The sequence below is a fragment of the Gymnoscopelus microlampas genome, assembly GCF_963454915.1.
Source record: "Gymnoscopelus microlampas genome assembly, chromosome: 22".
In the NCBI taxonomy this organism is placed as follows: domain Eukaryota; kingdom Metazoa; phylum Chordata; class Actinopteri; order Myctophiformes; family Myctophidae; genus Gymnoscopelus; species Gymnoscopelus microlampas.
In genome coordinates, this window is record NC_139959.1 from 12,050,832 (window position 1) to 12,078,134 (window position 27,303).

The following is a 27,303-nucleotide window of genomic DNA, read 5'->3' on the forward strand; positions in this document are numbered from 1 at the left end:
TAAAATCTAAAATGACACGGATGCTTTCCCGGCTTTAATGGGTCAATCCCGCAATTTGCTAAGGGGACAAAACTCCTCCTAAAACAAACCTTTCCCACTTCAAGGTTCTGTATCTTCGTCCAGATGGCATGAGTTCGAAGTCGCGATACAGGGGATTGATCACTGATCAGTGTCATTTGTTATTGTATAAGTGCTAAGCGTGTGACGGTGGCCTTATTGTTCATAATCAGAAAGTGTGGGTGTGGGAAGTCCTGGACTGGACTAGACTGGACCATGGACTGGAAGAGCAACCTAAGACGCACTCAGTCCATGAAGAGTGTCGCCTCATCATGTGACAAGCCTGTCTGGACAGGAGCAGGACTTAGAGACCGGAAGACATCCGTGTCCCAGCTTGTTTCTAGGTAAGAGGAACACCATCTACATAAACTCCATGTCTGTGACAACTACCAGCTCAGTAATCTCTCAAGAACAGATTCTGCCCTGCGGTGGAATCTGTCGGAGGGGTTCGTCATAACGTGTGCGCTTTACCCAATCAAATGTAGTGGGCGGGATTCACGTGTCCATCCACCCTTCCCCCCTCGACACTAGCCGAAACTAATTTAACAATAGCGTCCTCGGAGCGGACAAAACCACGGAAAGATATTCACATTTTAACTTACTCTTTCATCATAGAAACAAGTGGGCTTATAACCAAAACCATCCATGTTCTCTGGGAGAAGTGGTGTTAGTGTTCCGTGTAGAAATATTGTTAGTGGGAATGAAAACGTAGTCGCACCAACCGGAAGTGATGCGCTGAAGGCAGACATGAAACCGGAGTTTCCCTGCGCACTGGTCTTCCATTTTCCTCCCGCCAGACCCCACAGACAATACCAGAAAACAGAGGTCGCTGTTTTTCATTTTCTGTGGGGTCTGGCTACGCGAGACTACCAGCTCAGTGGTTGGTTAGGTTGTCCGCCCTGAGATTGGGAGGACGGGGTTCGATTCCCCGGCCCGGGTCATGCCAAACACTATAAAATTGGGACCCAGCAGCACCTCCCTGCTTAGCACTCAGCATCATCAATGGTTGGATTGGGGTCCCTACGACATGACGACATGTCCAGGGGGTGTACTTGTACATCATGGCTGAGGGATGAACTGTACATCAAGCGGCCTCACGCTACAGAAACAGGAGATAGGCTCCTGCTGCCCTATGGGCCTCATGACTCTGCAAAGGCTTATTTAGTATGATAACTACTGGTCATCATCAACCAGTCTGACCTTTATGTCATGTATTCACTGTGATGACTGTGTTGTGATATTATGTCTTCTTACACGTCACAGATACCAAACCACAGCGGAAGTGAGCAGACCAATTGATGTATCTTCAACCAACTGTGTCGAACCAAAGCCGAAACCAGCGCCCCAACAAGAGGTAAATCTCTTCCATTACCTATTAGTGTAACAATGAACTTATACAATGTGGACAAAAAGAAAACTGTTGCAGGCCAGCCATGATGTATGGTTTCATTGTTTCACCACTAGACAATCCTGAAGTCAACAACAACCACCGTGTCGTCTCCCAATGTGAGTGTGCAGTTGGAAAGTAAACCAGAGCGTACACTGGACCACCTGCTGAAGAGGAATGAGGAGAAGGAACGTCCTCCTCTGGTCAAGACCAACTTGACCCGCAGTAAGTCCATGGGGAGCCTACAACACAGCTCCGGGGGCACAGGGGCCCTGAGGGCTCTGTTTGAGTCAAAGCGTGACACGCCACGCCCGGTGATGAGAGCCGCGAGGCCCACCGCGCCTCCCAGCGTCGCCGACACCACTACACCAGAGACGAAAGGAGGTTTCGAGGGGAACGAGGCCCCCAGAGAGAAGCGGGAAGGCCTAACATCTGCTGGTGCTTCCATTGTCATGCCTGATGATGCTAAAGCTAATGCTACAGAAAATGGGGCGACACTGAAGGTAAACTGTTTATTGTTAGGGCTTTGACAGGGAATAATCAATACATTAATGGATAAATGATCCAAATTGTCTCTATCTAGGTGGTGAATAAAACCCGAACAGAGAGGAGACGGACCATAGGTGGTATTGATTTTGAGAAAATAACAGCAATAACAACATCTGAATCTGGTGGTGAGTACCATCTAATGTCTTCTAAATCAAATTTGTTAGTTTGTTATATCAGTTTGGATAGAATCTGTATTACAGTTGGTATATATAGGGTTACGGGGAAAACACAAAGAAATCATTTAGGCACGGTAATGGACGATTACCGTGGATGATTAAATTGTGAAGGAATTCTGTGGCTGTTATGCGCCTCACTAATCGTAGGCCGCACGACACCGACGCTGCTGGTAAACAAGCCAACATCATAGAGAGGGCATGCATGTCACACACTGAGCCATGCAACCAAAATAAAGTCTAAGAGGGTACATTAGGTGGGTGGACAGGGGAGGAAGGGGCAGCTTATCAACACCATGACAGTGCAGGCAGGGAGCTGTGATTGACTCAACCTGCTGTGGGCATACCGGGCCACTCAAGTCTAGGAGAGTGTTGCCAGATCTTGTGAGAGAGACAAGCAACCAGGTCTATATAAAACAAGCCAAAAAAAAGCACCTATCAAGATCAGTTTAACCACTTAAAACCTTAAATGCGGAATGTTTTTGAACATTTTAACAACACAAATCTTGTATGGGGGTCCCTGGCACAAAATATTTTCAGATGGGGGGTCTGCGGACAAATAAGCTCAAATAAGCAACTATACTTCAGAAACAAGTCCAAAGAACCGCAACCTGCAACTTCCAAATCGACTTTACAGAAAAAGAAGCCCAAAGTCGCTTATAATAAGCGGACAGGGCAACACTGCACTCAAGTCCAGAAATAACCAGCCACGACACAGGTCCTGCATGAGTGTGCGGTGCGGGGGTGACAGGGTCAGCTGTCTTCACAACAGGGATGACTGTAAAAGCATCCACATGGTGAACAAGGGCAAGAGCAAGGAAGAGTGAAAGAGACTTTGGGGTCTGCATAGAGAAGATCATCTATTCTAGACATACTAGACCCACAGTACTTCAAGACCAGACACCTCTACACATCAGCTTTGATTCTAACCAAGAGACACAGACCATAGAAACAAGGGATTGGGAGACGTTTCACTCTGTGAGTACAGATTTATATGAACAACCTTTGCGTCGTGCCTGGATGTGTATCAGGGTGTGTTTCAGGGTGTGTGTGTGTGTGTGTGTGTGTGTGTGTGTGTGTGCGTGCGTGCGTGCGTGCGTGCGTGCGTGCGTGCGTGCGTGCGTGCGTGCGTGCGTGCGTGCGTGCGTGTGTGTGTGTGTGTGCTTGCTTGCAAGATTACAAGCATGATGTTTACAGTGGTTGGAATGTAATTAGTACATTTACTCTTCCAATTTTCAATACTTTTACTTCTACTCCACTATACAGTATCTCAGAGGCAAATATTGTACTTTTTAACCACTATAATTCTTTAAAAACTTTAGCTACTTAGAAGTAACTATAAGTAAAACGTATATTAACCAACCCTCTATATGCTTTGGCTATTTGACACATTGAGAGCTTGTATATCTATTTTCAAAAGATGTTTTATACATATTGAACTTGTGAAATGGGACATTCTACATAATGAGCACTTTTACTTTTGGTACTTCAAGTATATTTTGATGCCAATACTTTATCACTTTTACTCAAGTAAATGTTTTATACCGGACTTTTACTTATAAGAGTGTTTCTACATTGCGGTATTGATACTTTTACTTACGAGTAAAAATGTGACTATTTCACCGTTTACAGGTGTGTGTGTGTGTGTGTGTGTGTGTGTGTGTGTGTGTGTGTGTGTGTGTGTGTGTAGAAATAATACTAAAAAAATATATACCATAAAACAAAACCAACCAAACAAGCTTTTATAAAAATTGAAGAAAAAAGGACTGTTATAATCAATGTTATAATAACACATTACAACTGTTATATGTTTTTATATTCATTAATACCTTATGTGTTGTATAGATCACTAATAATGTAATTACGAATTGCATTCATATTTCTTGAAGGAAGTGCTTTTGAGTGAGGTTTTGACATCACTAAATGTGACCTAATTCACACTTACAGTAGTGATTCACAACTCCAGCAAGTCTTTACTTAAACATTTGACTCATCTCTTTGCAAGTTGATATTGAACAGTTAATTTAGTCTTACAAAGGGCTAAAAGACGTGGGTTCACCGCTGTGGTTCAATGCTAAGCTGAGACCTTCCTATCCTCCTAAATCTAAATGTGTCAGTGGAGTCAAGTGTCAGTCCGGCTACTCCACTAGCAGTACATTTATAACTTGCCTTCATGGCAGCTGTTGAAGTTCAGCGTTGAAAGTGTGTAATGACAATCAACAGCAACGTATTTTTATTGACAATCACACTACACAGTGTACTCATGAGAACCCTAGTCATCGGTTCGGTTGTCAACGCGAGGTTATAATTGTTTATGCCATTGTTTTCATGATCTGCATAGTGGCATAACTCTGTAGCTGCCTCTCGATCACATGATCTTATGACAGTCTCTTAAAATACTCGTGACATGAGGCAGCTGGTCTTTTGTCTTTGATATGAACTTTACAACACTAAATCTTTTCATTGTCAATCTAAGGGCAGAAAAAACGAACTGCATTATAGTGACAACAAACCCCATGTGATACATTTTTATTTATAGTGTACCTTACACTTGAAAGAAATCTAAAAGTGCTACAGTACAGAGTAAAAGCTACCGTTACCGTGGCTGCATTGATGGAATAACAGAGAGAAATTGTATTCTGTCCGGGAGGAAATGGGAAGCCAGTGCATGCAGTGAGTGGAGGATGGGTGTGATGTGCCCGTACTATATTTACGCACTCTCATCAGGATCCTAGCAGAGCTGGGATCCTGATGAGTGCACTGGAGCTTTTGGAGGCTCTTGCTATAGGGATCCCATTGAAACAGTTGAAAGGGTAAAGTCCTGGCCAGAAAAGGAATGTGAACAGTACTGTGAATAGTTAACAATGCTATCATCATCACTCATCTCAGGGAGTTTTGATCACATCTTATGCACGTCTGTCTGTCTGTCTGACTGACTGATTGAAGCAATACGCAGCACATGCAGAATCTGAACCGTGGTTTGTTGACTTACAACCACTGTGTCTATTTACTGTATATGTTTCTGCAGCGGATAAGAGGAGGTCGATTGCAGACTTCAGAGACAGCTCTTTCAGCCAGGCCAGCGAAATCTCAGTCAAATCCATCTCTGCTCTCTATCTGTCAAAGGTGGCAGCTGCAGAACCAAGAGATAGCCTCTTAAAACCGGTCAGTAGTTGTCTCCTATTGCCTTTTTTGGTGCATAGTCTTTTGTACGTGATCCCTGAATTCCAGGTAAACAGTAAATATCAGAATACTGTATAGTGAAATAGATGCTCTTGTGGATTGATTAGAATAATCACAAACTCTTTACAATGATTTCTTTCTTGTTTTCTTGTTTGTATCTTGTTGTATTGATAAGAGACCATAACGATCGTTATCAGCTAACATGCATTTAGAATGTTTCGGTCTGAAAATCCAGTACACATTGAAATAAAATTTCAAGTGCTAATGAAAACTAATATTATTAATATTACAGTACAGAGTAATAACGTGGTTTGAAATCCAAAAAGAGACTAAATAGTCTACACCAGGGGTCTTCAACAGGGGGTCCGGGACCCCTAGAGGGTCCTCAGAGTTACTACAGGGGGGCCACCAAATCTTTGTGTGATAGGGATTTTGAACTTGAACCCTAGCATTTTTATTCTGAAGAGAACTTTAGCCCAAAATAGCCGATCTACAAGCTCACAACGCCTTGAGCTGCGAGGCGTTGTGAGCTTGTAGATCGTCTATTTTCGGCAAAGAGCTTTGGTGTAGAGGGGGGAAAAGAGCAGCAAGTACAGAGCCAACGGTCAAGTTTACTAAGAATTGAGGGTTTAAGTGGTTAAATGTCTGAAAATACACATTACCATGAATCAAACAAGTCTATGAAGCTATCCATGAAATCTATGAAAACGTTTAATAGTCCATAAGCCAGACAGGATTTCATTATCGAAAGAGTGGGCAAAACCATACCTATATTAAATTGTTCATAGGGTCAATACGAGTACATAAATATATGATAACCTTTCCACAGGAGCAGCTTTTCATGGTTATCACACATTTTGTTATTTTCCCCATACGTACATTACAAAATTTAAAAAGGAGTTATCATAATGAAACTTCCTGAGTTGATTACTTACATGAAGACAATGATTTATCGTATTACAAGTTTTCTGAAATTGTATATTTAAATATGCAAATTAGGCATTTAGTCCATGAGCCAGAGCCCCAAAATTGAGCCAGATATTGAATATTCCCTCGTTAAAAACCTTTGACTCCAACATCTTAACAAAATGAAATAAGTATGTTGACGCTTTGTCCAATGTTCCAATGTTGATTCTGGAAAGTTATGCAAATGTGGGCATATTTTCCTAATGCCCAATTTGCATATTTAAAAATACAATTTCAGAAAACTTGTAATACGATAAATCATTGTCTTCATGTAAGTAATCAACTGGGGAAGTTTCATTATGATAACTCTTTTTAAAATGTTGTCATTTTTTCACCTGTCATGTACGTATGGGGAAAATAACAAAATGTGTGATAACCATGAAAAAGCTGCTCCTGTGGAAAGGTTATCATATATTTATTTACTCGTATTTACCCTATGAACAATTTAATATAGGTATGGTTTTGCCCACTCTTTTGATAATCATTGCTCAATTTTGGGGCTCTGGCTCATGGACTATAATCTGCAACACAATTTCATACAATATGTAGTGAGGGATCCCTGCTTCATCTCTCTCTCAGCTAGGGGGTCCTTGGTCTGAAAAAAACCCCTGGTCTACACACTTTGCAAGCTCAATGAGCTAACAAGTCTGATAAAGAGATGTGCAGCTGCACTTTACTGTAGTTAATTATCTATGGAGGAAGATGCACTTTGAAATTCCCATTACATCAGACACACGATGAGCTACAGTATTACAAGTCCCATTTGGCCTAAAGGCCTGACTCTGGAAAAAAACATTGCTCATTTTATGGTTTACACATGACCTGAGATAATGATTGTTTCCTTCTAGGCTCAGGATCACTCATCTGGATTTGGGAAAAGAGTAAAGGTAAGCTAATGGTGTGCAGAATTTGATCAATGGTTTTGCATGTTTGTGGTGATTTGCGTTTTGAGTGGTATTGTCACAATCACACACTCTACTTTGAAGTAAGTAGAAAGTACTGTATGCCTACTGTACAATATTGCACCTACATTATTTATGCCTGTTTACCTTTTTACAAAATTGAAAATGAACTATTTTATAATAATTTGTTTTTGGAATATGAGTACAATGGTGTTTTTTCTTGGAGTGCAACTAACCCACTTGGAATGCATGTGGAATGCATATTGGCTGAACCAATTCACATACGGTAAGACACAGCTCTAATTCCCGAAAGCTTGGTTGCCCGTTTTGCGCATGAGTTCTATTGGACAGCGACATTAAGGCTCAATGATGACAATACCATTTTGCTCTTCACCTAAGATGGCAGAAGACCCCAAGCACATTAAAGAAGATGCTCCTCTACCTCATCGGGACAGACACGTCTCCGGGACACATATCCAGCCCACCTTGCACTCCATGCCACCCCAGCCCTCCAAAGAGATTTTTAACCAAAAGCGGCAAAAGGGTGAACTGCGGAGGCTCCTCAAGCACACTCAACCAGAGCTGACGAATGAGGAGCTGACTGAGGTTCTGAGCTTAGAGAGTGGGCCAACAGCTGCCGAAACTGGATATGAGGGAGAGGTGCTCTCCAGGCGCTGGTTATTTGAGAACATGCGCAACACAGAGGCTCCCGATGCCACCAAGACACACATGGCAGAAGGAGCAGCGGAAGGAGGGGATGTTAGAAGAACATCAGCTCAGAATGAGAGGATTAATGAAACCTTGGAGGTAGCCCAAATGGACACTTCCGCAAACGATCTCGGCGTGGAATCCGAGGAGATGGTTAGAATAGATGTTCAGTCTGCCAGAAAGATGTTTGAGAGTCAACGTGTTGACAACTTTAAACCAAGTTCAGACAGCATGCTACAGGGAAAGGTTGTCATTTCTGAGGACAGGACAGGGGCAGTGCAAAAGAAAAAACAAAAGGTTGAGAAGAAGGGCAAAAAACAGAAACAACACAGAGAAAACAGCAGTGTCTCTGTTGAAAACCTTGATTTGGCAAAGCAGTGTCACAAGCAGGAGCCATGCATCCATGTTGTTGGTTCAGGTTCCAAACACACCTTTTATGATAATCAGGAACACAAGAAAGGCATTCCAGCTGCCAAACCTGTCTTTGAGGATCAGTCAGTGAGCTTTCCCAAAAGCTTTGGGGATAGCTTTGAGGAAACAGAGGGCTTTGAGGAAACAGTTGATTTAATAAAAACAAGTGCAGATCTGTTCCAAAACAACCCTTTTATCTCAACAAACTTAAACAGAGACAAATCACACGACTGTAAAACAAAGGGCCAGAGCAGTGTCTCACCCTATGGTGACCCACCAGCAGTAGACAACAGGGCTAACGAGGCTCAGGTTAAGAACAGAACCCACCTGTTTGACACCATGCCATTCCATAAAATTATGCACCAGAACAAGGAGGAAATGGAGACGGTGGTGGAGAGAATTAACGAAACGCTGAATTCTCTCTATCACTTCAATGCCATCCATTCAAACGGGTCAGTCATTGAGGTCCACGAGACGATGTTAGCCACAAAGGCTAAATATACGCTATCCCTGACTGGGCCAGAGATACAATATAATGAGGTGGCAGAGGGTGGGGCAAATAACTTCATACTCCAGCTGTTACCAAGGGCAAACCGGAAGCCGCAGGTCATCTACCTGAAGGAGGATAAGGAAGGGAATGTAGCACTCACTCAGGTGGACGTACCTGTCCACCAGCACCAATTCAATGCCAAGCAAGATACAGAGTTCAAAACAGCAAATGCAGTTCAGCTCATTGAGGATATTCTCTACCAAGACAACTCCCTGAGAAAAGGAGTGATCATTCAAGAGGATGAAGTCACTGTGTACTCCCTCTACCGCTACGCTGAGGGAGACGTGAAAAGTTACCGTCCTCCTCCGCAAGGATGCAGCATTGAACCTGGTGAACCAGCGGTGAGTGCAGTGACACATGACAGTGACATTCAAGATGTAAGAGGGGACGTTAAATCGACCATAAGCTGCCTTCTGGCCAACGCTCAAGACCAAGGCTGTCCGGTGTCGATCACGCCCGACGCCAACATGAGGGGAAATGTGAAACTGTTCAGTAGCTGCATTGAGAAGGGGGATTTGGAGTATCTGAAAACTCTTCAGGCCGAACCCTTGGAGCAGGAACCCTGTCCTGACCAGACCCAGCCTCTGGCAAGAGACGACACAGAGGTAGAAGATCCTGAATGGGTCCCGGTGGACGTGAAGAAATTGAGAAACATGTTCTCGGCAGATCAACGTCCTGTCCAACCCAAACCAATGATTCGCAGTGATGCTGTTCACTCTACCAAGCATTCTCCTGGACTCACAGGTCAAAGTAAGACACGTGGAAAGGGGGAGCCTTCTTCAAAATGTGACACCCATGAATTCTCACAGGACAAAAATGAAGCTAAAGCTTCATTTCATCCACATGAGAATATGGAGACAAGCTGTACAGATTCAGATTCAGCCAGTGACACATGTGGTGCAGAGGCCCAACAACAAGGCACAGAGGTAGTTCAGAAAGGACACTTGAAGGCAGCCATTAAGTCTTTGCATACTGCTGCAACAGAACTGCATCAAGAAGATAAGGAAGAGGTTGTTCCTGGTAATCTCCGGGCAACTTTGGATTCCCTGGAGAGGTCAAGCATTAACGTCTCCGAAGGGGACTTCAAAGCGGCAATGATATACCGTGGGTCCTCCAAATGCCACAAAGACACTTCTAAAACTGTGTCTGTTCAGAACCCGGCAGAAACTGAATATAAGTCAGTGTCCTGTGTAGATTTCGGCCAATTGACCACTGAAGAGCAGAGTTCAGCAGGTCCAGATACAAATTCAGCCAGTGACATGTGTGGTGAAGACCAACAGGGCACAGAGGTAGTTCAGAAAGGACACCTAAAAGCAGCCATTAAGTCTTTGCAGAGTGCTGCAACAGAAGAACTGCATCAAGAAGATAAGGAAGAGGTTGTTCATGGTAATCTCCAGGCAGCTTTGGATTCCCTGGAGAAGTCCAGCATTAACGTCTCCAAAGGGGACTTCAAAGCAGCTATGATATACCGGGGTTCCTCAAAATCCCACAAAGAATCGTGTAAAACAGTGGATGCGATGTCTGCTCGAAACCCAGCTGAATACAAAGTTGGACTTTTGAGCGAGTCTAAGTCAGCATCCTGTGAAACATTGGGCCAACTGCAACAAGTGGTAGATGATGATGAAAACGAACTCTGTCACCTCAAGGCTGCGATCTGCAATCTCCAGCAGGCCACGAATGAGGCAAAAGAACTTTCAAAGCTCCATAATATAGCCTCTGTAGCGAGGAATGATGTTGAGGTAGCGAATGCCGCCAAAGTAGCCAAAGTAGCCAAAGTGCAAGCAGGATTTCCCCCCGGTGACATGCAAAAACAAAAGACGTTCAACACCGCTGACCGCAGATCACAGGGCCAACATGAGAATACGGAGACAAGCTGTACAGATACAGATTCAGCCAGTGAAACCTGTGGTGCAGAGAGCCAACAACAGGGCACGGAGGTAGTTCAGAAAGGACACTTAAAAGCAGCCATTAAGTCTTTGCATAGTGCTGCAACAGAACTGCATCAAGAAGATAAGGAGGAGGTTGTACATGGTAATCTCCAGTCTACCTTGGATTCCTTGGAGAGGTCCAGCATTAACGTCTCCAAAGGGGACTTCAAAGCGGCAATGATATACCGTGGCTCCTCCAAATCCCACAAAGAAAAAACAGTGTGTAAAACAGTGTCTGTTAAAAACCAAGCAGACAACAGAGTTGAGCTTTTGACTGAATCTAAGTCAGCGTCCTGTGTAGATTTCAGCCAATTGACCACTGTAGCGCAGAGTTCAGCAGGTACAGATACAGATTCAGCCAGTGACATGTGTGGTGAAGGCCAACAACAGGGCACGGAGGTAGTTCAGAAAGGACACCTAAAAGCAGCCATTAAGTCTTTGCAGAGTGCTGCAACAGAAGAACTGCATCAAGAAGATAAGGAAGAGGTTGTTCATGGTAATCTCCAGTCTACCTTGGATTCCCTGGAGAGGTCCAGCATTAACGTCTCCAAAGGGGACTTCAAAGCGGCAATGATATACCGTGGCTCCTCCAAATCCCAAAAGAAAGAAAGAAAGAAAGAAGAAAAAACAGTGTGTAAAACAGTGTCTGTTAAAAACCAAGCAGACAACAGAGTTGAACTTTTGACTGAATCGAAGTCAGCGCCCTGTGCAGATTTCGGCCAATTGACCAATGACGAGCAGAGTTCAGCAGTTGCAGAGCCACCAATAAGTCCATGTCAAACACCACATGTACCAGCCACGGGACCCTCCTCCAAGACGAGCAAGAGGTCTACTGCTTCAAAACCAGCTATCCCCCCTAAACCTGCACATTTGAAATCAAACCATGCAAATAGTGAATTGACCAACACGATTCAAATCAGTGCTACGACTGCTGAAATGAAAGAATCAAAAGAGGAGCAACCTCCTCAATCATTACCTACAAAAACAATGTCTTATAAAGATGCACTTGCTAAAGGCTTGCAGCAAACAGACTATGCAACTAAATCAAGTCCACATGTGCTTGACTGTGAAAGTTGTGACGCAAATCAGCCGGCGGTTGAAGCTATCCAGACGTCTGTGGAGATTCAGTTAACTCCCAGTAAAGAAATAAGTGGTGGTTCCAGCTTAGTGCATGAGGGTAACATGAGCCAAACAGAGGGCATGCCTATTACATCAGAGGAGAAATCTCCCCAGAATGATTCAGCCAAAGACGAGGAGAATGCCGTAGAAGAGTGTCCCGTAGATTTTCAGGAAGCACGTAAGAAATTCGGAGGGGGAAAGAATGTTCAGTTCAAGATAGCTCCCGTAAAACCTAAAAGAGTAAGAATTGCCCAGAATGAGAACAAAACCCCCGAACATTCATCTGGACATGATAATTCGACTATTCTCACACACGTGGATGCGGAACCACACATTGTTACCGGTCCCACCACATGCAGTAAACCCAACGACCATGAGCACACATCCACTAACAACAGCACAGACAAAGATAATTCAATACAAACAAGTAAAGTTGTAATGAGGGAAAGGAAGGTGAGAATGGAGACAGAGGATGAACGACTACAGAGGCTGTCGGTCCACATGGATGAGATCATGAGAGGAAACATGACGGCAGCCATGGAGATCTTCGACAATTTGCGAAAGCAAGAGGAGCTGCAGAACATTCTGACAAAAGTCGAGGAGATCGAACAGGACACGAGCAACGTTGACGTAAGCTCACTGCGAAGTGTGTTTGAGAATGTGCCTGATTGGGTCGTCACCTCTCCAGCAAAGATACCAAAGCAGGCAAAAGTGGAACACAAAGTCAAGATGGCGGCCCCAAAGAACACTGAAAGCATGTCATCGATGGCACATGTTTTCGGAGATCTAGAGAGAGCCAGCGAGGAAATCATGAATCTAAAAGAACAGACCTTAGCCAGACTAGTGGGTGTTGAAGACGCCATTAAGAAGGCACTTTGTTCCGTCTCTAATTTGAAATCTGACTCTGACATTGCTGGTTTATCTGGCTTGTTTAAAGCGTCCCTAGTATCCTCTACTTCTGGTAATATTAGTCAAATTAGCATCGGATCAACCAGAACTGCAACATCACAGACACAGGCAAGCCTTACCACTCAGAGAGTCACAGCAGGTCTGCATGTTGACCAGAGGACAGGATCAGAGCCTGAGGTACCTGGTCCAAAACCTAGTCCTCCATCCTCCCCTGCCTTTATCGAAATCCAATCTGCTGCTAGACAGAACGATAAAACACAGGTAGTGACACCAGAGACCGCAACACATCCAACCGGTCAGCACAGCCCAAACACACCAGAGAAATTCCTTTCAACAAAGACCTTGAACTGCAACACTGCCGCTCAGGGCAAAAAAAGCTCTAGAAAAAAGAAGAAGTCTAAACGTGAGGTCAGTGTACTACAGGTACAGACTGATTGTGAGGGCAACAGTGTGACAGGCACCAAAACAGAGAATTATGAGAGGACAGATGACTTTGGCAACGGGGTTTACTCATCCAAAATCTCCACTGTTGTCACGACTCAGCCAGAAACAAGGACATCACTTAGTGGTCAGGTAGTGACCAGTCCGACCGCAAATCAGGTCACTACGTATCCAGAGGTCAGGTTGCCCATCAACAACAAACCCTGAGTTTGAATATCGTTGCTGCCGGGTGGAAACCTTCTATCTCCATGTTTCAACTTGTTATGTTTTTTCGTTAATGAATGCCCTACTTCATCATACAAGAGTGTCACACAAAAGTAGCGAAAAATAGCAATTCTTCAAGCTTGTAAATCTTGAAGAATTGCTTATTATAATTTAAAAACACAATAATAATAAAACAAAAGGAACGGTTTAGGACAGAGACTTCCACCGACAGCGAGTAAAGCTCTTATTCACTGAGAAATCCACTGAAAATGTTTCCAATAAAAAATATTTGATAGGTCTTTGTTGATAATGTTTTTAATACTGGGGTGGAGGATGTATTGCATTGTTTAGAACTGAATATTATGGTTATTATATGCAAAATTTGGAAGATATTTTTAGGTTGTATCATTTATATGTTTTGACTGAATTTGAAATTAAATACATAAAACTTGGTTGCAATATTAGTTTTTTGTTGTTATTTCAACTTATCGCTGTCATACAATGATCCTTTACACACGTCTTACTCTTCTCCTCAGTTTCAACAATCTGCTCAAGACATGTGTTCAGCATGCCTGAAACCAGTTTATCCAATGGAGAAATTTACAGCAGACAAGTTCATTTTTCACAAAAACTGTTTCTGTTGTAAACACTGTAAGAAAAAACTGAGGTGAGATTTTAGAATTATTCTACCAATAAAATCAACTGGAAACATTAATCTTTGATTTACACCCTTTGGTGAAGCCAGAGATTGGCTAAATACACCTCTACATACACAGCCATAGTACAGTAGCATACATTTTCAGGAGGAAAATCCAGCATGAAATATTTTTTTTTTTTCAATTGAATCTAATCCGAATCTTATTCATGTTTCTTTCAAAATAAGTAAATATATCTAAACATGTTAAAACCTTCACACAATGCTCTCTCAGGCAATTACATTATGTTTTATAAATCCTCATTGTTAAGGAACGCAATGGTTACATGTGACATATGTTTTTATGTCATGATCAATAAAGATATCAATAAATCAATCAATCATCAGCTTGAAGAATCAAATCTTGACCACTTGAAACCCAGCATGCCTTTTCTGGAGGGAACATTCGCCCAACCAAAAAATTGCCGATCTACAAGCTCACAACGTGTCGCAACGCAACACGTTGTGAGCTTGTAGATCTGCTATTTTTGGCAAAGAGATTTGGTGTAGACGGGGAAAAAAGCATAGTTGTAATTCAAGTCCGGTTCTCTAAGACTATAGGGTTTAAAGGAGTAGTTCACCCAAAAAATGACTTTGGAGTCCCCTACTGACCAACCACTCGGTCACCGAATTATTGGCTCAGGAATGCGACAAAAACTAAATAATCTCCATGAATTCAAGGCTTCATGGGGTGTGTACTTAATAGTAAATAAGTCATTTTTTTGGGCGAACTACTCCTTTAAGAGGTTTAAATAATTGTGCGTGGATGTTTTCTATTGTAGCGTACGCAGTTATGCACCTCTATACGGAGAGTTCTACTGCATATTTCACTACCAGCAGCTATTCAGAAGGAAAGGCAACTATGATGAGGGGTTTGGCCGCACCCAACACAAGGACCGGTGGCTTCTTAAGACCAGCACTGAATCTGAGGCATAGGTCATCTAAACCTGCTCAGTGCTCATATTATACCACCGGTGAGTACAGGTATAGTTACTACAGCTGTTACCACTGTCACCACCATCTATGTTCTATATTTTAAAGTCATTGCGGTAATACTTGCTGTGCATCCCATGTCTATAATGCATTATAAACATACTAAACACCAGGGGAAAAATAGTTATAAGCACTCATAAATACTTTATAATAATAATCATAGCACATTCTAAAGCATTTTAAAATGCCCTTCCCTGCAGATTCATCTGCAACCAGGCAAAAGGATAATATACCACGATCTTGGCCAAAAGAAAGAGTCTTTGAGTGGACAGTAATTATGCAATATTATGATACTTGACCATATGTCATTGTAAAATGCTTCATACTGGGTTATTGTTATAAAGCAATACGAGTACTTAGAGTATGATTGCTTATAGTGTTATAAGTAGTTTATAAGATAATACCTAATACTTGACCAGCTTTCACAAAAATGTGGCTTGCGACACATTAGCCTTGTATGCGATACATAACATAATGTGGCCATTTGACATGACACAAAGAAAAACAAAAATAAATTATGAAGTATATCTGACCGCCGAAGTATTATAAAATGCTTTATGTGTTATGATTGTTATAAAGCATTACGAGTATTTACTGCGTGAGTGCTTATATAATTACACAGTATTATAAGCTAATTATGCATTTATAATCCATTGCAGACATTGGGTTCACAGGGTGTAACCTGTAATGCTTAGTGATAATAGTATTTTTGAAGATATATGTACCAATAAAGATATGAATCAATCAATACAGTATGGTAACTAGTCTACAATAACCTCTTCTTTTGTTCCTAGCAGACCTGACGGTGACAGAAACCCCAAAACGGAGACGCCCTGCTGTGATGCACACATTTAGATTTATACACATGTTAAATGCTGTAAATGACCAAATAATCCTCAAGACCTCAAGTGGTAATGAAGTTGTGTATGGAAATGTCCCGACCAAGATATATTTCAAATGAATAATGATACTAATCAGAATAATCACCCTCAAAGGTATAGCATTTTCCCATAGACTGAAAGCACGTGAAAATGTATATCAGCAAGTGTGTGGAGGGGGGTGTCTTAAATATTTTTTATTGAAAAACATTCCAGTTATTAAATACAGTTTACAAAGTAAAACTTGTCGTTGAATTCATATCAATTGACCAAAGAAAGCGTTCTTTTTTGCGGAGGAGCATTTTGGATGTCATCTCTGTCGGGTGGAAACCTCATATGTCCAAAACGGTTCAAATTCTAAAATAGCTAAAGTAGCAGATCTACAAACTTAAAACACCTAAAAATATCAATTTGTGGGGTTCTTGACATGGAAAAGGTTTGAGAACCACTGACATAAAGGCACTGGCAGCTCAAAAAAACACTATCTGTGGACACGGCCCCTAAAGTGTGCAAAAATGGTTTAATTCGGAAACTTTGCCTGAGCATTTAGATAGGTTTGTGTGTATGTATTCATAGTCCTGCTCCTTCAAAGACATTTCTTTAACTGGTGTCTGGTGTGGTAGAAATTGCGAAAACTACAATGGTGCACATTATGAAACTTTAGATAGTGATTTCACTGTGATTTATAAGTTGGTGCTCTTCAGTATGTCTTCTTTATTGTGGGGTTCGGTTTCAACATTCCCATTCTCTGTTGATCTGAAATACATCAACAATAACAATAATCAGAAAAAATCTGTGATAGAATTGTTAAACAGCATGTGAATTGAAGCAAAACATGTTACATGCCTACTATCGATCCATTCCTGTCTGTCTGTCTGTCTACAGTTATCCACAATATACTGAGAGGGCTTACATCATACATGGGCAACTGGTCCCCACCTTCACTTAATGCAGGTTAATATCGGAATACTGATATATTATTGATTTCAGCTGTTACAAGTCCAAACATGCAAACATGACCCGCTTTAATTACTTCAGTCTATATTAGTAGCTTAATGACTAGTATAACATTTCTATTGTCTTTTTTATGTCTAATGCATTGGTATTTAAGTTAACATAAGTATAACTAAATTAATTTGAAATTGAATACAAATTAAACTTTTCAGGATTCCAACTCAAAAATAGCAAAAAAAGAAATCAGGATTTCAATTCAAAAATGGCAAAAATAGCAGATCTACAAGCTCAAAACGTGTCGCACTGTGACACGTTTTGAGCTTGTAGATCGGCTATTTTTGCTACTTTTGTGTGACATAGAATGGCGAAAAGAAAAGTTAAAATACGCAGATAAGAGGTGTCTGCCCGACAGTATATGCAATGTGGCCCTCTGGAGTGAGTGTGGAAAATATAGTGGCCCTCTCCATCATCAAAGTTTCCCACCCCTGGCTTACATGGTCATTGTGTGATCCTGAAGTTCAGTGTTGAGGGTCTCGGGCAGTAGGAAGCAGAGCCCCCCACCGGCGAAGGGCAGGATGCCGTATATCAACATGGGGATTGCAGGATGGTAGACCTCCAGGAGCCTGATCAGTGGAGCCAGGATCCCCGCCACTCGAGCGCACATGGAGTTAAGCCCCACGCCGTTCTGCCTGCCCAGGGGCACACACAACATAAATGACCACATCAGAATCAGTGATCAAGTTTTATGATTAACCCATCTAATCCGTTTAACACATACTGTGTGTGTGTTTTTGCTATAACCATTATTTCATACTTTGGACTATTCAAAAATAGCAGATCTACAAGCTCATACGAGCTTGTAGATCTGTTATTTTTGTTTTTTTAAATCGTGAAAATTTGCGCAAATCTTTGAATGTGTATGTTTTTTAAAGATAATATATTTTACTCAAATCTTTGCTTTTCTACAAATGTCTTCTAAATACTAACTAACAGTTTAAAATAATATATATATGTTGCTGTAATATCAGTGATTCTCAAACGTTTTCATGTGAATGATATATATTTATATATATTTGTCCGTGCGTCCGATGTTTTGTTCCAGGGACCCCCCAGAAGCAGATTTGAGTTAAAAAGGTATATACTGTATACTGTATATATATATTCAAAGATTTGCACACATTTTCACGATTTTCTTTCTTAAGTGACACGTTCCTGGATTGAATGGGTTAAAATGGCACTTTATATCACCCCAACCCATGTGTTATACAATCACCATCAGAAATGGCAGAATCTTTTTTATAATACTAATATACAACATTACTAGATTTATATCTCTTTTACCTTACAACAGTAGGGTAGAGCTCTGCAGTATAAACATAAACTATGGTGAAAGATGCAGCCAGAGTGAACTTCGCCACCACTGCTATGACTGTTACCACCACAGGAAGATCTGAAGAGGTAGATAACAGAGAACATGAAGGAGATGCACAGAGAGCTTCTATTCACATATATGTTCTGTTCACCTGGGTAGCAGGCCCATGCTTTTACGCAACCATTTATTACACAAACTTGGATTATTGGAAACGTGTCCCATAACCTCACGTGTTTTAGAAACCCCCAAGGCTTGAATAATAATCCGATAATCACACGAAAGTATGTATGCAGCTCCAAGGGCTTCACAAAAGGTATGAAGCAGTGTAGAAACAAAAGTGATCAAATATGCGTGTATGGAGGAGGATGAAATTAAGGCTAAATTAAAGGGGCGAAGCTTTCAAGTTACCTTTCGGTATAGCAAGGATCACCAGGCAAGCAGTGCCCCCAAAGAACAGAGCTGCTGCTTGGCATAGTCTCCTCCCAAAGTATTCGATGAGAGGCAGACTGCCCAGGCGTGCAGGGAGTTCAGCTATGCCAAAGATGAGCTGTGTGAGGTAGACGTCCACGCCGAAATTGCCAACGTTTAGGCTCACTCCATAGTAGACAAGACTTGTTACAAACCTAGAAAAAGAATATGAGAGATTTCTTCCCCGTTTAAGGAAAGAGTACACAGAAACTGTACTGTCTTCACAAATCGTGTACAATACAGGTACATAGTATTGCACATTTTGCTATAGGTTTGTTTGATTGATTGATTGATTGATTGATTGATTGATTGATTTGTTTATTTCGGACACTGTTAAAAGACAAAAAAAAACATAAAATAATATACTTAAATTAATATTAAAATATTAAAACAAATACATGTTGCACTCTAATGTGCTCGAAAAGGGCATATGATGAAGTTTAAAAGTATCTAGTCCTACCCCTTACTGCTCATTGTTAACTTCAATCAAATAGTATTTAGAAATATTATCAAACATTATATATAATGCGTTTAATCACAACCAAGTCAACTAGGCAAATACTTACCAGAGATAATTCAATATGAGAGCCCGCTTTCTCAAATATGGGATCCTGAAAAGGTCCAACATGTTTCCTGATTTGGATGTGGCCTCAGCCTCGAGCTAAACAAATCAATCATCATCATCATCATATCCTTCATCTAACCAGGTGCATCTCATTGAGATTTTAAAAAATAAAAAATTCTGGCTTCTTTTTCTAAATTTGACCTGGCCAAGAGAGCAGCATGAACACTTGTTACAACAATAAACACACACAATACAGACAGGCAAATGTAACTGGCATCATTTTCATATTTTAAATAATATACATTTACATTTAACCCATTAAGGGAAAGCAAAATTTGTGCAAATCTTTGAATTTTATGTTTTTCAAAGCAATTCTACAAATGTCTTCTAAATCCTAACATGTAAAAAAAAAGAAAAATACTTATGTTGCTATAATATCAGTGGTTCTCAAATTCTTTTCATGTCAAGGACCACCCAAAATGATATGTATTTGTCCGCGGAGACGCGGAGACCCCCCCCCCCCCCATCTCAAAATATTTTGTTCCAGGGATGCAGCAAATATTTGAGTTAAAAATGTATATATTCAAATTTGCACACAATTTCTTAAAAAAGAAATAGCAGATCTACAAGCTTGTAGCGCAGCACTCAGCGCCGTGCTATGAGCTGGTATATCTGCTATTTTTGAATAGCCAAAGAAATCTAAAGTGACACATAACTGATGCACATCATACCTTGTCAAGCAGGGATTCCGGGACTTTCCTGCCATTCACCCAGGCTGCTTTCCTCAACTCCTTCCTCAACTCTTCCTGCCTGCCCTGGGTCATGAGCCACCGAGCAGACTCTGGGAGAATCCTGTCAGTCATTGAATGCAATGCATGGATTAAGGCCTGAGGTTCCTATTCTACAAAATGTCTTCTAAATCCTATCATTTTTCTGAAAAACGTATGTTACTATATCAGTGGTTCTCAAACTTTTTCATGTCAAGGACCTCCAAAATTATATGTATTTGGCATGTGGCCGCCATTTTCGCTCTTAGAGTGTTTCAGTCATTTACCAAGTATCACAGTAAAACCGCACGTCAGTCAGTTTCTCAACGTCTGGTATGGTAACCACCAAATTGACCCTTACGTGTCTGTAGCTCGAGTGCGTACAAACCAAACGGACTCACTGATAAGCACTGAGGATTTCACAGTGTAGATTGGGGTTCCAGTATTCATTTAATTCAGTGATTGTTAACCTTTTTAATATCAAGGACCCCAGTTTGATATGCATTAGAATTAGACCATGGACCCCATGGTGACATAAATCAACACACATATAACGGCCAACTGACCAATAAAAAACTCCCAGAATGACGACAGGGCCGGAAAGAACCAGCTGCAGGACTCTCCAGTCACGTATCCCATAGGCGATGCCGGACATGATCATCAGCCCAAGAGCATAGTGGGAGTGGGAGAAAATGGTGAACAGTGCCCGTTTATCGCTACCAGTCCACTCGGCCCCTTCAAAGAAATAACACACAACATTTTAGCTTGGCTGCCAATTTGTGTCAATAAATCATATAAAGACCAGCTGTAAAAAATATGTTATTCATACTTTTAGAGCATATCATAATGGGGATTGTTGAAGCAGTCTTTATGTCAGTTCTGGACGATGGTGATGCTGCCCCACCACTCTTTTACCCCCACAGACACAGTTTATCACTCAGCACTTGGATTCATTACTGGTGAAAGCTACGGCACTCATCATTGTATCCTCTACGACAAAGTTGGTTGGTCTTCCCTCACAGAGAGGAGAAATGGGCACTGGCACCAGTTTATTTTCTAAGGCTATTGATGTGAAGTTACCACCATGTATCACACTGCTGTTAGAGTGGAAAAACAGCACTTACTGTACCAGACCCGCTAAAACGACTGGCTTAGACTTGAGGTTCCACATGTCCAATCTGAAAAACTGCTTTCTGCAATGATGCTCCAGTTTCATGGAACAATCTACAACTCGCGCAAAAACTGAATGCCCCAAGATCCCATGGATAATTTAACAACCTGCTCTTAAATCTCCCTACCTCACTATGTAACTTTGGTCTTATTTTGTTGTTTCTGTGTTTTATATCTCTGTCTTAATTGTTTATTGTGTGTGTGTAATCTCGACAGCATTGCAAATGAGGGTAATAAATAAAGGTTTCAATCAATCATTCGAGGTGTATACAGTTGTACAGTACATAACATGCCGCCCTGAGGCGAGGTTAAAGAAGTAACAGCAGGTAATATAGAAAAATATCCATTAACTTCTGTTTTCTGCTGCACAAGCCGGTACAACAGCATTGCTCAAAGTATCATCACGTCTTGTAAACATGACTATATAAACCCAGGGGAACAGCGTACCTACCTAGGACAAACGTGTTGATGGAAATGCCAGAGACTGAAGCGCCCACGACAAATCGTAGCGCTATGTAAACATAGATGTTAGGGGAGAAAGCAGCTCCCACACCAAACAACAGCTGGAGGAGCAGGGAGAGCAGAATCACAAATCGACGGCCAAACCTGCACAGAGAAAAGCGACAGTTTACATCTTAGGGCTGGTGGGCAATTCATATTGTATATTGATACAGTATACTGCAGGGGTCTTCAACGTTTTCAGGCCAAGGACCCCCTAGCTGAGAGAGAGATGAAGCAGGGACCCCCTCTATATTGTAAATGGTGTTTCAGATAAACTTTTGCCGCTCTTTTCCCCCTCTACACCTATAACTCTTTGCCAAAAATAGCCGATCTACAAGCTCACAACGCCTCGCCTATTTTCGGCTGAAGTTCTCCACAGAAAAGGGATGCTCCGGTTCAAGTGGTTAATGTAAAAAGAAAAATCAAGTCACACAAAGATTTGGCGGACCCCCTAGGGGTCCCGGACCCCCTGTTGAAGACCCCTGGTATACTGCATCACTTCAATTCCGATATTTAGAACCAATAACCGAGTTAATCTGGCTCATGTAGGTTAATCAAATAATCGAGAGGCAGGGTTCTTTAATATATTTGTTTTATTTCTATACTGTATATCAACGAAACAATACGAAAAATACTAATTAGCTCTATTACATCTACTATGTCTTAATACTTTCTAGCACAGAGGAGAGCAAGTCTGTAGAGACAACTGTCAGCTGCTATACTTAAGGGTCAACCATGGTCAACCATGTACAGCAATTCACTAACTTGACATGAATTCTGCTTTAGTTGTCATTGTATAACTTTACCATGAGTTATATATTAACTGCTCTGCAGTGTAAATATTATGAGCAGAAAGCTCCTAATATTGTGACAGCAGACTGGACGAAAGATCACCCATTTCGGATGCTGTCAATGCACAGAATTGTAAATCATGTTTTGGGGTGAGCGTTTGCCCCCAGGTAGGTCAGTATCTCACCAATCAATAGTCTGATTAAACGTGATAATGTCCCATTCAGTGCATTGACAGCATCCGAAGCCATGTGGGGTATTAGAGGATGTTCAGTAGACAGTGCTTTCACATCGATTGAATTCCTTATTTAAAAGCTATAAAAGAAAGAAAGAAAGAAAGAAAGGAAGTACAGTACCACACTCAACATAATTAGCTCATAACTAAATGTATTTAATCAACATGCGTAACAGTAGATTTCAATGGTTCTTCACTCGTCCTCAGGACCTTATGGCTGGTTAACTGCATTTGTTCCAAGAATAACCTCTAGTCCGCTTCGCTACTATAACAAGTTATTGTCATTTGTAAGTTGTTACTGTTCTATGTTTCATGTGGCATCTTGACCAGAAGTGTTGTGAAGTTAATGCAATTAACTTCCTGTGATAGAAAACCAGCAGTAAAGAAGTCCCTTATAGGGCTGGGCAATATGGACAAAATCAAATACGACCAAATTCCTTGATACTGTGATGATAACACACAAGTCACTGGCCACCTACTGTACTACAATAGTCTAATTAAACGTGATGTCCCATTCAGTTCATTGACAGCATCCGAAGCCGGTAAATGCTCACATGTGAATATCAATAGAATATCAATATATTGGCCAGCCCTAGGAGTCACTTGTATTCTAGAAGAGATTGCACTAACGAGAGTAAATACCTGTCAGCCATTGGTCCAAATATCAGCGCTCCAATGAGAAGACCGGCCATGTAGATGGACTGTGATGCCTCATTTAAACTACTGCTCTCACATACTAGATTAAACTGGAAGACATGTGGAACAGGAAGAGAACAGTGACATCAGAGTAAAGAATATATTTTTCTAATTTAAAGAAAAACATTTGCATAAACACAGCAATATGTTGGTGCAATATGAGAGTGACAACAAAGCTAGAGCATAAAAAGTGTATTACATATCCAAAGATTTGTTTTATTCCAAAACGAGACACTATGGAAGTTAGCCCCTTTCGGAACCCTCGGCTATACATTTTTTTCCGAAAGGGCTCCGAAAGGGGCTATAGAAGTGAAAAATGGCTGTTAAAAAAGTTAATGTCTTTATGATAAAACCTTTGCCATTATAGAATTTAGGCACAGCATTTATCATTGTAGCTCATTTAATAGGCCTACGTTTGTCAACCAAGTTGATAGTAAGTTCAGTCCAGTGTCTAGACAGGGGTCATCACTGTCTAGACAGGAGTCATCATCACCGTACCTGGCAAGACTTGGCGTTGTCCGTGGCAAATATTAGATTTATTACAATGTTGACATTTTGATCATAAAACCCAATTACTGAATGTCAGTCTCCAGGTTTTCTTCAGAATATTTATCACACTGATTTACTATGACACTTAGGACAGTGGTTCTCTGACTTTTTATTTTCAAGGACCCCCATAACTCTGAGAGTGCACAAATGGAGCCAAATGGACCCGCATTTGTGCACTCTCAGAGTTACAGACATGTAAAGGTCATTTAAGGCTATAGCTCTTTATGTGTTTCTGCCTGGTGATATTATTGTCCGCTCAATCATTTGTATGTATGTACATGGCAATAATTACATTTCTGCATGGCGATGACCACTGACCCAGTTGGGCAGATCTGAGCTGGACAGGTTTTGTGGGTTATACTGTACTACTGTATGTTGTTGACAAGCTTGCAGGTACAAAGTCTGATAAAGAACTTGTCATATAACTTGTGAATTATACTATTGCTTAATCTATAATGGTAGACTATAGTTGCCTATGAATGTGATGTAGGCTAGTAGGCTAAAATCAGATGTATATCCTCATCACCTGGACCAAAAAGTAGGTCAGTAGGTTTTACTTATGTAAAAGTACCAGTACCACAATGTAGAAATACTCTGTAACAAGGGTTAGAATAAAAGTCTGGTATTCAAAATTTACTTGAGTAAATACAAAAGTATACACATTAAAATATACTTAAGTACTGAAAGTAAAAGTACATTATGTCCTATTTCACAAGTTTCTCAATGTATAAACATGCTTTGAAAAACTACAAGCTCACAATGCTTGTAGATCGCCTATTTTCAAATAGCCAAAGTTTAAATAGGGGTGAAGTGGTTAATGTATGTTTTGTAATAATAATAATTCAAATCTACAAAGAAAGTTTTCAAATAATAGTAGTGGAGTAAAAAGTACAATATTTGCCTCTGAGATGTAGTGGAGTAGAAGTAAAAGTGCTATAAACTGTAAATACTCCAGTGAAGTAAAAAAAAGACTTCAAAATTGTACTTAAGCACAGTAGCTACTTGAGTAAATGTACTTGTACTGTATGTTACTTTCCACAACTGGGTTCAATCGCCTACCTCTGTCACTATACTGGAGGCGCCCGGCAAAGCCTGGTAATCCCACCCATCCACGCATTGCGTGGTGCTATTAATCCCATATGCCTCGATGGTCTCCAGATCCAGGTCCACAGGTGTGAACATCATACAGCTGTCATAGTGTCCATCCTTGTCCACGGGCAGCGTGAGGTTCCTCTGCCGTTCCTGGGTCAGATTATTGGGGCCACGGTCCAGGATCCAGCTGGTGTTGCAGTGATGCGGGAAACTGAGCCCCGTGAACACCTGGCCGAACATGTGGAATGCGGTGAAGACGTTGGGGATGCATATCGCAGCCAATAAGCGTTTCTGGAACGCTCCAAACTCCCCGACCTCCTTCAGGACATCTCCAAAGCCCACCATGCTGCTACCATCAAAAAGAAAAACGTTATGGATCGATCTTCCTCTGTAGGCTGACTGCACTTGTTGGAAGCCGTTGACACATGTTGTAATTGATTGATCAAGTCCAGCTTGCATGTGGGAGGAGCTACAACCATAGAGTTACTGTAGGCTACAACCCAGGTGTCAGAATTCAGTGACACAGCAAGCATGTGTGCGCACGTGCTACAAGTTGCCTTGTTGTTCCAGATGTTTCCAGCAGTGGTGTAAAGTAACTTACATGTACTCAAGTAGCCTACTGTACTTAAATACTTAAATCATTTTGAGGTACTTTTACTTAACTGGAGTAGGCTACTTCCTGCAACACTTTTGCTTCTACTCCACTCACTAGGCTACATCTCAGATGCAAATATTGTACTTTTACTCTCTACTACAATTATTTGAAAAGTTTAGTTGCTAGTTACTTTGTAAAACATACAGTAACCAGTTAAGATCTATAATATAAGCTACTTTGGCTATTTGAAAATAGCCAATCTACAAGCTCACAACGTGTGGCTTTGTGAGCTTGTAGATCTGCTATTTTCAAAGAATATTATACATTTGGAAACTTGTGAAATGGGACATTCTGCATAGCAAGTACTTTCTACTTTTGGTACATTAAGTACATTTTGATACCAATACCTTTGTACTTTTACTCAAGTAAATTTAGAAATTCTAACAGAGTATTTCTAGATTGCAATATTGATACTTTTACTTGAATAAGAAATGTGAGTACTTTTTCCACCACTGCTTACATGTGTGGAGGTTGCTGCCCTCAGGTTGAGACTGGGCAGGGGAATGTGCCTGATGCACACTATTTTAACCTCTTGGAAAAAACTAGGTAGGTTCAAATAGATATTGAATAATTTTATCAGCCAAGTGTTAAAGGTTAAACGAGTCAGCAAAACACAGGTAGCCTACATTTTGGACAACTTATTATGCAAGTAGCCTGGCTGCATGGATAGCTGGTCCAGAAACACAATAGCCAGTAGCTTACATGCACTCCAGCTGTGTTAAAGATAAAAGTTGTAGACTATTGCTACAGGCCAGGGTGCTAAAGGCCCCCATGCTTCTTATGTTGTTAAACACACTCTAATTAACTCTCCACTGGCCTCCAGTTAAACATTATTTCAGTTAGTTAGTTTCAACTGTCAGGAAAAGCAATATTCTGGGTGTGCAACTGAGCCTGCAGTGCAAAATAAATAATAATAATACAAATGTATCAATTAGTGTCATATTTTGTTTCCCTCCACTTGCAGATCATGGTGTAATTACAAGTCACTTATTTTTAATTAAAATGGCAAAAACTAAATATTCAACACATTTGTTTCTGAAATAATGTTTTGCCCCACTACGCAGCAGAGTTCTATGGTTGACATTGCTAACCAGTCTTTTCTCTTTTTATAGCTTTATTTATCCAGGTAAGTCTCCTTTTTTTGATGGCAGTTGGCACCCTGAAGATCCAGCTATACAACATTTGTATTGCTATCTTCAGGGCTCCATACACCTATCCCACCAACATTCAATGTTACAACATACGAATATGTGAACAGTTAGCACCACTCTCAGGCCTAAATGTCAACTTACCACACTTTGTGTTGTGAGCTATTCTTATGTTTGTCTTTTTGCCCATAATGACATGCCCAAAACAGGGATAGATTTATTAAACAATTATTCATTACATTTATATTAATCGATTAGTTTGATTAACTGTTGCAGCCGAACATAAACAT

General features: G+C 41.0%; 2 protein-coding genes across 4 annotated transcripts; one reads left to right on the plus strand and one right to left on the minus strand.

Annotated features, from left to right (window-relative positions):
- Positions 1-2,931: 2,931 nt before the first annotated feature.
- LOC311039236 (xin actin-binding repeat-containing protein 1) lies at positions 2,932-13,946 on the plus strand. Of its 3 annotated transcripts, XM_084048924.1 has the most exons (5): positions 2,932-3,144; positions 5,195-5,331; positions 7,164-7,202; positions 7,617-10,175; positions 10,824-13,946. In XM_084048924.1, exons 4-5 carry the CDS (start codon positions 7,617-7,619, stop codon positions 13,488-13,490), a joined length of 5,226 nt encoding a protein of 1,741 aa, XP_083905050.1. In that variant the 5' UTR covers positions 2,932-3,144; positions 5,195-5,331; positions 7,164-7,202; the 3' UTR covers positions 13,491-13,946. The 3 variants fall into 3 exon arrangements, with proteins under 3 accessions (XP_083905050.1, XP_083905048.1, XP_083905049.1); XM_084048922.1 differs by having other exon boundaries at positions 7,617-13,946; XM_084048923.1 differs by lacking the exon at positions 2,932-3,144 and adding an exon at positions 4,961-4,979 and having other exon boundaries at positions 7,617-13,946.
- A 3,550-nt stretch (positions 13,947-17,496) lies between these two features.
- slc22a13b (solute carrier family 22 member 13b) lies at positions 17,497-25,555 on the minus strand (the record flags this gene model as incomplete). The annotated part of the gene is made up of 9 exons (XM_084048760.1): positions 17,497-17,695; positions 18,348-18,456; positions 18,787-19,001; positions 19,413-19,507; positions 20,143-20,263; positions 20,745-20,913; positions 21,800-21,954; positions 23,516-23,619; positions 25,178-25,555. The coding sequence occupies 9 exons, from the start codon at positions 25,553-25,555 to the stop codon at positions 17,497-17,499; spliced, it is 1,545 nt and encodes a 514-aa protein (XP_083904886.1).
- Between the last annotated feature and the right edge of the window lie 1,748 nt (positions 25,556-27,303).